At 43.6% G+C, this 12,916-nt stretch overlaps 1 protein-coding gene across 3 annotated transcripts in view; it reads left to right on the top strand.

Annotated features, from left to right (window-relative positions):
- LOC135548170 (phospholipid phosphatase 1-like) overlaps positions 1 to 12,916 on the top strand; it is a 30,195-nt gene extending 17,279 nt beyond the window's left edge. The window contains exons 3-6 of one of the 3 annotated variants that reach the window (XM_064977494.1): positions 12 to 295; positions 5,750 to 5,807; positions 10,696 to 10,872; positions 12,151 to 12,914. In XM_064977494.1, the coding sequence (XP_064833566.1) occupies positions 12 to 295; positions 5,750 to 5,807; positions 10,696 to 10,872; positions 12,151 to 12,270 (639 nt within the window). In that variant the 3' untranslated portion in view covers positions 12,271 to 12,914. Of the gene's footprint in view, positions 1 to 11; positions 296 to 5,749; positions 5,808 to 6,107; positions 10,268 to 10,463; positions 10,590 to 10,695; positions 10,873 to 12,150 lie in introns of those variants that run through there. The other 2 variants (XM_064977492.1, XM_064977495.1) reach the window with 2 other exon arrangements.

The following is a 12,916-nucleotide window of genomic DNA, read 5'->3' as shown; positions in this document are numbered from 1 at the left end:
CCCTTCCTCAGATGGTCTTTGGAGAGTGCCTTTCGGTCTATCTCAAACACATCAAATCAAAGTCCTCTTTCAGCAACATGTATGTGGCCCGTGTTTACAAAGCCATCGGCACATTCGTGTTCGGGGCAGCCATGAGCCAATCGCTCACTGACATCGCCAAGTATTCCATTGGCCGGCTCCGACCCCACTTCCTGGACGTGTGCAAGCCTGACTGGAAGCTGATCAACTGCACGGCAGGCACCTACATAGAGGACTTTACCTGCACAGGGGACGCACGCTTGGCCAATGAGGGCAGGTGGGTGTTGTTGAGGGGAAACTGACAATTGGGACAAATTTACCCACTACCCCTTGGCCCCCTATCGCTTCAGTGTTCAAAGCAGATCTGAAGAGTCAAAATTGTATTAGTCACATGCGCAGAATACAACCGGTGTAGACCTTACAGTGAAATGCTTACTTACAAGCCCCTAACCGACAGTGCAGTTTAAAAAAAATATGGATAAGAATAAGAGATAAAAGTAACAAGTAATTAAAGAGCAGTAAAAAAATATATATATATACAGTGCCTTGCAAAAGTATTCGGCCCCCTTGAACTTTGCGACCTTTTGCCACATTTCAGGCTTCAAACATAAAGACATAAATCTGTATTTTTTTGTGAAGAATCAACAACAAGTGGGACACAATCATGAAGTGGAACGACATTTATTGGATATTTCAAACTCTTAACAAATCAAAAACTGAAAAATTGGGCGTGCAAAATTATTCAGCCCCTTTACTTTCAGTGCAGCAAACTCTCTCCAGAAGTTCAGTGAGGATCTCTGAATGATCCAATGTTGACCTAAATGACTAATGATGATAAATACAATCCACCTGTGTGTAATCAAGTCTCCGTATAAGTGCACCTGCACTGTGATAGTCTCAGAGGTCCGTTAAAAGCGCAGAGAGCATCATGAAGAACAAGGAACATACCAGGCAGGTCCGAGATACTGTTGTGAAGAAGTTTAAAGCCGGATTTGGATACAAAAAGATTTCCCAAGCTTTAAACATCCCAAGGAGCACTGTGCAAGCGATAATATTGAAATGGAAGGAGTATCAGACCACTGCAAATCTACCAAGACCTGGCCGTCCCTCTAAACTTTCAGCTCATACAAGGAAAAGACTGATCAGAGATGCAGCCAAGAGGCCCATGATCACTCTGGATAAACTGCAGAGATCTACAGCTGAGGTGGGAGACTCTGTCCATAGGACAACAATCAGTCATATATTGCACAAATCTGGCCTTCATGGAAGAGTGGCAAGAAGAAAGCCATTTCTTAAAGATATCCATAAAAAGTGCTGTTTAAAGTTTGCCACAAGCCACCTGGGAGACACACCAAACGTGTGGAAGAAGGTGCTCTGGTCAGATGAAACCAAAATTGAACTTTTTGCCAACAATGCAAAATGTTATGTTTGGCGTAAAAGCAACACAGCTCATCACCCTGAACACCATCCCCACTGTCAAACATGGTGGTGGCAGCATCATGATTTGGGCCTGCTTTTCTTCAGCAGGGACAGGGAAGATGGTTAAAATTGATGGGAAGATGGATGGAGCCAAATACAGGACCATTCTGGAAGAAAACCTGATGGAGTCTGCAAAAGACCTGAGACTGGGACGGAGATTTGTCTTCCAACAAGACAATGATCCAAAACATAAAGCAAAATCTACAATGGAATGGTTCAAAAATAAACATATCCAGGTGTTAGAATGGCCAAGTCAAAGTCCAGACCTGAATCCAATCGAGAATCTGTGGAAAGAACTGAAAACTGCTGTTCACAAATGCTCTCCATCCAACCTCACTGAGCACGAGCTGTTTTGCAAGGAGGAATGGGAAAAAATTTCAGTCTCTCGATGTGCAAAACTGATAGAGACATACCCCAAGCGACTTACAGCTGTAATCGCGGCAAAAGGTGGCGCTACAAAGTAATAACTTAAGGGGGCTGAATAATTTTGCACGCCCAATTTTTCAGTTTTTTATTTGTTAAAAAAGTTTGAAATATCCAATAAATGTCGTTCCACTTCATGATTGTGTCCCACTTGTTGTTGATTCTTCACAAAAAAATACAGATTTATATCTTTATGTTTGAAGCCTGAAATGTGGCAAAAGGTCGAAGTTCAAGGGGGCCGAATACTTTCGCAAGGCACTGTATAAAGGGGCGTACCGGTACAAAGTCAATGTGAAGGGGAACCGGTTAGTTGAGGTAGTATGTACAGTGACTTGGTGGAGCTTCCACCAAATGCCTTACAGATATGCAAACATCAAAGGGATGGGTAGGAAACTATTTGACTGGCTGGGATGCTTCTTTCAAATCTACTGACTGAATTATGACATCATCCATCATCTGAAATACAATATCCTGTTGTATTGTTTATTATGGTCAGATAATATGCTGAGTGCTGACCATGAGATCATTGAGGAAGGCAAGCCCACACTTTGAAGTTTCAGGCTGCGTTAGTGTTGAGAGAGCCACGTACTGAAGTGGACACTAGTTTGTTTTGGGAGAGAGCCACGTACTGAAGTGGACACTAGTTTGTTTTGGGAGAGAGCCACAGTACTGAAGTGGACACTAGTTTGTTTTGGGAGAGAGCCACAGTACTGAAGTGGACACTAGTTAGTGTTGAGAGAGAGCCACGTACTGAAGTGGACACTAGTTTGTTTTGAGAGAGCACTAAGTGGACACTTGTTTTGGGAGAGAGCCACGTACTGAAGTGGACACTAGTTTGTTTTGGAGAGAGAGCCACAGTACTGACACTAGTTTGTTTTGACACTAGTTTGTTTTGGGAGAGAGCCACAGTACTGAAGTGGACACTAGTTTGTTTTGGGAGAGAGCCACAGTACTGTGGACACTAGTTTGTTTTGGGAGAGAGCCACGCCACTAGTTTGTTTTGGGAGAGAGCTACTGAAGTGGACACTAGTTTGTTTTGGGAGAGAGCCACAGTACTGAAGTGGACACTAGTTTGTTTTGGGAGAGAGCCACAGTACTGAAGTGGACACTAGTTTGTTTTGGGAGAGAGCCACAGTACTGAAGTGGACACTAGTTTGTTTTGGGAGAGAGCCACAGTACTGAAGTGGACACTAGTTTGTTTTGGGAGAGAGCCACAGTACTGAAGTGGACACTAGTTTGTTTTGGGAGAGCCACAGTACTGAAGTGGACACTAGTTTGTTTTGGGAGAGAGCCACAGTACTGAAGTGGACACTAGTTTGTTTTGGGAGAGAGCACAGTACTGAAGTGGACACTAGTTTGTTTTGGGAGAGAGCCACAGTACTGAAGTGGACACTAGTTTGTTTTGGGAAGTGGAAGTGGACACTAGTTTGTTTTGGGAGAGAGCCACAGTACTGAAGTGGACACTAGTTTGTTTTGGGAGAGAGCCACAGTACTGAAGTGGACACTAGTTAGTGTTGAGAGAGAGCCACGTACTGAAGTGGACACTAGTTTGTTTTGGGAGAGAGCCACAGTACTGAAGTGGACACTAGTTTGTTTTGGGAGAGAGCCACGTACTGAAGTGGACACTAGTTTGTTTTGGGAGAGAGCCACAGTACTGAAGTGGACACTAGTTTGTTTTGGGAGAGAGCCACAGTACTGAAGTGGACACTAGTTTGTTTTGGGAGAGAGCCACAGTACTGAAGTGGACACTAGTTTGTTTTGGGAGAGAGCCACAGTACTGAAGTGGACACTAGTTTGTTTTGGGAGAGAGCCACAGTACTGAAGTGGACACTAGTTTGTTTTGGGAGTGAGCCACAGTACTGAAGTGGACACTAGTTTGTTTTGGGAGAGAGCCACAGTACTGAAGTGGACACTAGTTAGTGTTGAGAGAGCTCAGTACTGAAGTGGACACTAGTTAGTGTTGAGAGAGCTCAGTATTCCACTGGTCTGGTGGATAAGGCTGAATACAAAAGTTCAGCCAGATGTCACACAGAGAGGGAGCCAAGAGTTGTAAGTCAACCTCACTATTTAATTATCTTTATTTACCCTGTGAGGACAGTACAGCAGTGAGGGACGACAGAGTCCGGTCCCAAATCCTCTGTAAACCATTAGAGGATTACCTATATAACACATACACAAGCCAAGGCTCTGGCTGATGGTGGGCCTCATGTCCCTAAGGGAAATGCTAACATTGCAGAAAGATGATCCGTAGGTTATTCTGACCTGCTCTACTCACTCGGTCCACCAGGCAGGTGTTTGTTCTATTAATGACTACCATACCAAAGAAAACACCGAAAGCCGGGCCCGATCAGGCAAGGGCTGCCATGGGAGACCAGAGCCACACCCAGGTAAATATGACCTTCTGTGGCCACAAGAGACTGGGAGAGCCCACCCAAGGATCATGGTAGAGATTAGGGTAGTCTCTGTATAGGTCATACTTGGCTAACATGGGAGAGGTTCACCACATGACCGAGGTAATGACAGTCTACAGCCATAATGCAAGTCTGTATAGAGACAGACCACAGCCAGTAACAATAAGGTATGTCTAAGGGTGGGACAGCCCAACAGCCACTCGACAACTAACTTGTTTGTTTCTCTAGAAATAGAAAATCCTGGATGTTGATTTCAAAACTAAAATAAGGACAGACTTCCTCTCCTGTGTACATCCGTCAGTTTGAGTAAACAAGGGAGGGTGTTCGGATCTTGTCAAATTCAATTTAGAGTGACCTGGTTTTACAGAATTCGGTTAGCGCCTCATCTGATACTGACAATTTACCATGGTGATAATTAACACGTACGCTTGGAGAATAGCTTTCGGTGAAAGCTCAGAGAGGCCGAGCAGACCTCGGAAGGAACGTCCACGCTCAGTCAGACCCACCACCGGTTCAGTAGCAGAATTGCAAGACCCATTAACACAAAGACAAGCCAAGGTAAACCCAAGCTTCCTAGTCCAGTGTATTTAGGGCAACCCCAGGCTTCCCAGTACAATGTCAAAGGAAATAGAGGCTATGGGCCCACCTCTGTTTATTAGAGAGAGGCTATGGGCCTACCTCTTTATTCAAGTTTGGCCTTTACTCTCACACTTATCGATGTGGAAGGGTTAAAGTACAGAGAAAGCGCTTAAGACATTTTCCCTGATAAGCAGCCAGCCTATTTATCAGTGTTACACTGACTCTCCCAACACGAACTAGTATCCACTTCAGTACTGTGGCTTTCTCCCAACACTAACTAGTATCCACTTCAGTACTGTGGCTTTCTCTCAACACTAACTAGTATCCACTTCAGTACTGTGGCTTTCTCTCAACACTAACTAGTATCCACTTCAGTACTGTGGCTTTCTCCCAACACTAACTAGTATCCACTTCAGTACTGTGGCTTTCTCTCAACAGTAACTAGTGTCTGTGGGCCTGCAACACTCCACAGTGTTTATATCAGCCGCTGGTTATCAGTAATCTGCTGGGCGGGCAGTGCAGCACTGCTTAAGTAAACAGGAAGACACTGAAGCTGGCCCGGATGAGTGAGCTAGGCTATCGGCCAGGCTGACTGACAGGGTCTCAATAACAGACTCTCCCCGCTCTCCAGCACAACCCTATCACCCGGAAAAGGGTGTGTCAAAGTTTAGCCCCCCTGTGTGTGAGTTTAGCCAGTTATGTTATTCAATGGAACAATAGGATAATCTATCACCAACACAGAGCCAATTGAGGTGGATGCTGAATTATTTCCCAGAGTTTTTTCCCAGCATTCAAAGTGCCCACAGCAATCCCATGATGCCATTGTTGTTGTGTTGCAGGCTGTCTTTCTACTCTGGCCATTCCTCCTTCTCCATGTACTGCATGCTGTTCCTGGCAGTAAGTATCCACTATGGGGTTTCCTCAAAGGGCAATATGTGCACTCACTGATAGGGCATGTATAATATTATAAACTGGGTGGTTCGAGCCCTGAATGCTGATTGGCTGACAGCCATGGTATATCAGACCATATACCACGGGTATAACAACATGTATTTTTACTTGTCTATTTACATTGGTAACCAGTTTATAACAATAAGTCATCTCGGGGGCGTGTGGTATATGGCCAATATACTACGGCTAAGGGCTGTATCCAGGTACTCCACATTGCGTCGTGCCAAAGAACAGCCCTCAGCCGTGGTATATTGGCCATATACCACACCTCCTTGTGCCTTATTGCTTAGCGACCAACTGAGTTTACTTCAAGGTCATTACAGCACAAGGCATGCAGTGCACTGTGTTCAAATCTAATTTTATTTGTCACGAGCCGAATACAACAGGTGTAGACTTTACCGTGAAATGCTGAATACAACAGGTGTAGACTTTACCGTGAAATGCTGAATACAACAGGTGTGGACTTTACTGTGAATTGCTTACTAAAAGCCCTTAACCAACAATGCAGTTAAAATATTTACTAAAACTGTATATAAAAAAAGTAACAAAATAATAACTTCCCTTTCCCTATATACAATGGGTACCGGTACCGAGTCAATGTGCAGGGGTACATTTAGAGGTGTTTGTACATTTAGGGGTAAAATGGAAAAAGTGGGTTTGGTCATGTTGATCTTTACTGGGGTGCACAGTGTAACGTTATATTAGGCAGCTCTGAAAGGTCCACATAGTAGTGTGTTAGGGCTCTATTCAATCCGTAGCGCTGAAGACCCACTTTATAGCGCAATTGACAATTAAAGGCAATCTTCCCACAGTCGCGGAGACTGTATTCACGGTACACACTGCATGTGTCGGCTCAACTGAAAAGTACTGGAACATTTTTATGCAGATCTTCCGCGAGGTCTGACTCCTGACCAGGGTTTATTTGGATTTAGGGTTTATTTGGAGCGTTCTTAGAAACAGGATTCAAATTAAATGTTACTGGGCACATGCAGATATTATTGTGGGTGTAGTGAAATACTTGTGTTCTGAGCTCCAACAGTGTAGTAATATCTAACAATTCACAAAAATACACATCTTGAAATATGGGCCTATTAGATTGAGCAATGTCGGAGTGGCATAGACTAAAATACAGTAGAATAGTATATACATATGAGATGAGCAAAGCAGTAGGCAAACATTTAAACACTAAAGTGGCCAGTGATTCCAAAGCAGCCGACTCCAAAGTGCAGGGTTGTGTAACCGGGTGGAAACCGGCTAGTGATGGCTATTTAGTCTGATGGCCTTGAACTGTTTTTCAGTCTCTTGGTCCCAGCTTTGCTGCACCTGTACTGACCTCACCTTCTGGATGATAGCGGGGTGAACAGGCAGTGGCTCGGGTGATTGATGTCCTTTTTGGCTTTCCTGTGATATCGGGTGCTGTAGGTGTCCTGGAGGGCAGGCAGTGTGACCCCAGTGATGCATTGGGAAGACCGCACCACCCTCTGAAGAGCCCTGTTGCGGGCGGTCCAGTTACTGTACGAGGCGGTATAGCCGGGCAGGATGCTCTAAATTGTGCATCTGTAAACGTGTGAGTTTTCGGGGCCAATCCAAATTTCTTCAGCCTCCTGAGGTTGAAGAGGCACTGTTGTGCCTTCAGGACCTGAATTCTGGACCTGTATAGACCTCTACTCTGGGATACAGTAACACGCACAATCTATAATACACCCTTTCATTACCTACAGTAACTTTCAAAATGAGTATAAAATGGCACGGGGTACATGGCTTTAACACACTGTAGGCTCTAACAACAGCACATTGACAGAGGTAGCCTGTGCTGTTACCCCCTCGCTCCCTCTCCTCCAGGAACCAAACTTAATTCAGTTATGAGCAAGACTGACAAGCTTTATGACCATGTCCCCTATATGTCACTACTGGGCCTCCCCATTAGTACTGTGACCAGGGTCAGAGAGGGGTGTGTGCAATAGGGAGAAAACGCTAACATATCCAATTAGAGCACAGAACTGTCATCTTCCATTAAACGTTTTGCAACGGGAAGCACTACTGAACATGACCCCAGTTTAAACCAGTTGTCTTATCAGTGGTGAGGTACGGGACGAGCCAGGATCACACCAGCAACAGCTCTTCATGAATGGCTGTTCCTGTTTGAACAGTTTTTGGTTTATTACACTGTGGTGACTCAGTAAGGAACGGAACATAAAAATAGTCGTGGAGACAAAGTCCTGGCACATTACAAAGTATGGACACTCACTGCAGCAAATGGAAGCACCGTGTCACTAAATGGAAGTTAAAAGTCCTTCAAATAGCAGTAAAACATTCTTCAAACAACAAGAGACCAACAGTGTCCGGTCTATCCCTGCATACCAGTAAAATCACTATGTTTACGTCAGACAGAACTGAAGGAGTGGCAATGACAATCCCATAGTCTATTTTAAGAAGTGTGGCTGGTTTGTTTGTCATTTAAATGAATAGACCAGACACACCCATTATTGAGAACTACTGAGGCAAGCATAGATGTGTCCCATAGAAGTGTTTTTCAACCATGTACACTGATTTGTAGACAATAAGCAGTCAGTCACCTTTGGATGGAAATGGCTCTAAATTGATCAGTAGATGATGTGTTTTGATAACTAATACAGATTTGACACACGTATCTCAACCTGTATATTAAATTTGACATTTTATTGACTTTAAACATAATTCAAAAAGTTATAGGCTTGGTTAACGGAAGCTGATTGGTTGGTTAAATAATACTTTTTGGAGGTTTTGGCTGTGCAGAATGTATATACCCAGGAGTTGAGAATCTGCCATGTAAAGTGGTAATAGAGAATAGCCCAGCCACAGTGCTGATTTAAGGAAACAGAAGAGAGCATGCAAGGGCACACAGCTGCCCTCATCAGAACGTTTGCATAAACAAACAATTACCAGAGCACACAGTGGCATAACCAGCTCCTCACGAACATCATCAAATGACAAAACCAGACCAGACTTAAATTAGCCAGCACTGTGACCCACCCAAAAGAAACACAAGCCCAAGTAGAAACCCAAGAGAGGTTTAAAGCATGTCAACAACTAGCCTCACACTACAATTGCTCTGGCGACGCTGCTATGCAGCAGACAGTGTGCTGCTCCTTACCCTTCTGTTTTGTGTTGAGATTGGGTATTGGGACAGCAAACCTTTGATTTTATTCTAGTCCAACAAGATAGTAGTAAATCCATTTAACCGGTTATTCCTGGTGCTAACATTCATCCTTTGCCCTGATTGTGCCCACATTTTGTAGACAGGTGTAGACGATCAAAAGCCCTGGGGGCCAATTCAGACTTAAGGAATGAATGTCTATCCTACGCACTTCTCAGTAGTTATTCAGACTTACCTTATGGAGGTGTGTAACCAGGTTTGTGGCAGGTATTAAAAAAAGGTGGTTTGATTCCTACCTAGAAGTTACCGCGTTCAGTTAATCAATGGTAACGTTGGTAGTACTGTAGCCTACAATTATAATATGGAGAATAGTACACAATAGTATAACCTAATTGCCCGCACTGATCATAGAACTGTGATGGCAAGTGCCAAGTCTTATGCCGTGATTTAATAAGCATACATGTCCCAATTCATTGTTACTACAGTTTGTGTTTGGCCTTCATTAAATACTATAGTATCCACTACTACTTCACCCTCAGCCACAAGGGCACGACGGCTTTACAGAGGAAACAAAGAACGGCAGGCAAAATCAAACGACTCAATGGAATGAGACAAATGTAGGGAAGGGAAAACAACACTTATTTGGCATTTAAATATAAGTGTTTATTACTTACGGTCGCTACCAATAGTAAATAATAGTCATCATAGGCTGTAGAGCCTACAAATTGAAGGAGGCAGGAAAAGTCGGGGCATAATGATTAGAACATTCTAGAGAGTTGAAACGGTATATTTGACGAGACTCTTTGCTTTGGTGTCCAAATTTAAATCACTGCAAGTTATTAGGCCATACAATTAAAATCCTGCATAATGGCACAGCATTTCTGAGGCATAAATGGGACTACCTGTCATGTTATGTGTTCCAGTTTCCTGCCATATGACTGGCTTCACATTCATCACAGGCAAACAAGGTCAAATAGATAAAACAAATGGTCAATTAGCCTATATTTATAATCCCCTTATCCAAACGGATTACTGGTTGACCGAGCTCATCATATCAATTTATAAATTACAGCGCATGGAGAATGGGCTTATTTCTAACAAAAACTATGAAGTCCTACTTTTCCCAACAGGCAAGTCAGCGCTACCTTATGGTTTCACGGGAAGAATACGACGTATCTATATACGCCTCCGCCACACCTCCATTTCTTTGATCTTCACCCCAAATGCGTGGCTTTCTGGTACTGGCATTTCCACCATGCTTAAGTTCAAGGTCAGAATACGTGTAAAGTACCCAGGCATGCATTGTGTCTGAATATAGTGTAGATGGATCTGGTCAATAAAAACATTTAAATGATGATTATCCCATCTAAATTCACAGCTGGCACCATTGACCATAATGGTTTTAAAATATATATATATATTATAGTATGAATTTATTCATTTTAAGTATAATCATTTTCATACAGCGGGACCATGAAATCTGGTCACAATGCAGACAGAAACACATTTTTATGCCAAGTGTTGACGTGGCAAATCTTGATCAGAGATTGGATTATCTTAATCAGATGACAACAACCACGTGTTACCACCAGGTATAAACATGACATAAACTGGAAATTAGTTACAGGCTAAACTGGCCAAACAAGTTAGTAGTAAAACCACAAGGCCTTATTCTAACAACTAATTTCTGTCTCCCAGCTGTACATCCAGGCCAGGCTGCAGGCAGGGTGGGCCAGACTCCTGAGACCAACCCTACAGTTCTTCCTGATCGCGGCGTCTGTGTACACCGGACTGTCTCGTGTGTCTGACTACAAACACCACTGGAGCGACGTCCTGGTTGGCCTTATCCAGGGAGTGCTCATGGCCACACTGGTAGTGAGTAACCACGACACCGCTTCATTTGGTTCAAAATAATAACTTGATTGGTCCATTTTTTACAATGGAAATTGGTTTTCAGCTTTGATACTCTCTGCTATCTATCACCCAGAGGTGGTTTCCAAACCTTGTGATCTGTAGCATTAAAGTGGCTTATACAGTGCATTCAGGAACGTATTCAGACCCTTTGTTTTTCCACATTTTTTACATTACAGCCTTAATCTAAAATGGATTAAATTATGATTATTTTCATCAATCTACACACAATACCCCATAATGACAAAGTGAAAACAGCTTTTTAGGAAGCACTCCACCAATCAGGCCTTTATGGTAGAGTGGCCACTCCTCAGTAAAAGGCACGACAGCCCACTTGGAGTTCGCCAAAAGGGACCTAAAGGACTTTCCGACCATGAGGAACAAGATTCTCTGGTCTGATGAAACGAAGATTGAACTCTTTGGCCTGAATGCCAAGTGTCACGTCTGGAGGAAACCTGGCACCATCCCTAAGGTGAAACATGGTGGTGACAGCATCATGCTCTGGGAATGTTATTCAGTAGCAGGGACTGGGAGACTAGTCAGGATCGAGGGAAAGATGAACGGAGAAAAGTACAGAAAGACCATTAATGAAAACCTGCTCCAGAGCATTCAGGACCTCAGACTGGGGCGAAGGTTTACCTTTACCTTCACACAGGACAACGACGCCAAGACAACACAGGAGTGGCTTCGGGACAAGTCTCTGAATGTCTGAGTGGCCCAGTCAGAACCTGGACTTGAACCCGATTGAACATCTCTGGAGAGACCTGAAAAAAGCTGTGCAGCAATGCTCCCCATCCAACTTGACAGAGCTGGAGAGGATCTACAGAGAATGCGAGAAACTCAACAAATACAGGTTGCCAAGCTTGTAGCATCATACCCAAGACTTGATGCTGTAATCGCTGCCAAAGGGTACTTCAAAGTACTGAGTAATGTCATTTCAGTTCATTTTTTATAAATGTCTAAAAACCTGTTTTTGCTTTATCATTATGTGGTGTTCCGTGTAGATGGATGAGTGGGGAAAAAACTATTTAATCTATTTTAGAATAAGGCTATGACATAACAAAATGTGGTAAAATTGAAGGGGTCTGAACACTGTGACGATCCTGGGTTTATGAGCGCGGAGACCTCGGGCTCGAAGGTCGAGGGTTCGAGACCTGCTCCCTGCTGTTTCATTATAATACATTCCGAAGGCACTGTAGACCTAGGAATCTCCCACTTCTCCTTCCTCTTTTTCTGCTGCAGGTCTTCTTCGTGTCAGACTTCTTCAAGAAGAAGGTTGAGCCTCAGAAGGAGGATATTCCCCACACCACCCTGCAGGAGACACCCACAAACGGAAACCACTACGACAGCAGCCCCAACTAAACTATAAAGGAGAGGAGTAACCATCCGGAACCATACATGGAGTGTAGCCAGTGGGGAAGTGTTTACTGCATGCGCATCATACCCCACTAAGGGACGGACCACTGGGGTGGACAGAAAGGCTTAAGTACCAAATGGCCCCCTATTCCCTATATAGCATAGCCTATAGGGCTCTGGTCAAAAGTACTGTACTATGTAGGGAAATAGGGCGCCATTTGGAGCGTTGCCAAACCTGTGAATGTAACCCTGCTTTGTGCATTTCTGACCTATGACCTGAAGCCTAGCTCCGTATTGGACATTGAGTCACACCCATGTTGCCTTGGCTGGACTGCTACTATCATAGCTTCCTTTGTATTATCGTTACTATCCCAACAAGACTAATATAAAATGTATCTGCCAACAAGGCTAGTATAATATCTGTACCCGACTATCCCAACAAGACTAATATAATATATCTGTACCCAACTATCCCAACAAGACTAATATAATATATCTGTACCCGACTATCCCAACAAGACTAATATAATATATCTGTACCTGACTATCCCAACAAGACTAATATAATGCATCTGTACCTGACTATCCCAACAAGACTAATATAATATATCTGTACCTGACTATCCCAACAAGACTAATATAATATATCTGT

This window comes from Oncorhynchus masou, chromosome 11 (assembly GCF_036934945.1).
Source record: "Oncorhynchus masou masou isolate Uvic2021 chromosome 11, UVic_Omas_1.1, whole genome shotgun sequence".
Lineage (NCBI taxonomy): Eukaryota > Metazoa > Chordata > Actinopteri > Salmoniformes > Salmonidae > Oncorhynchus > Oncorhynchus masou.
Note: the sequence above shows the minus strand (reverse complement) of the source record. Positions and strands in the feature narration are given on the sequence as shown.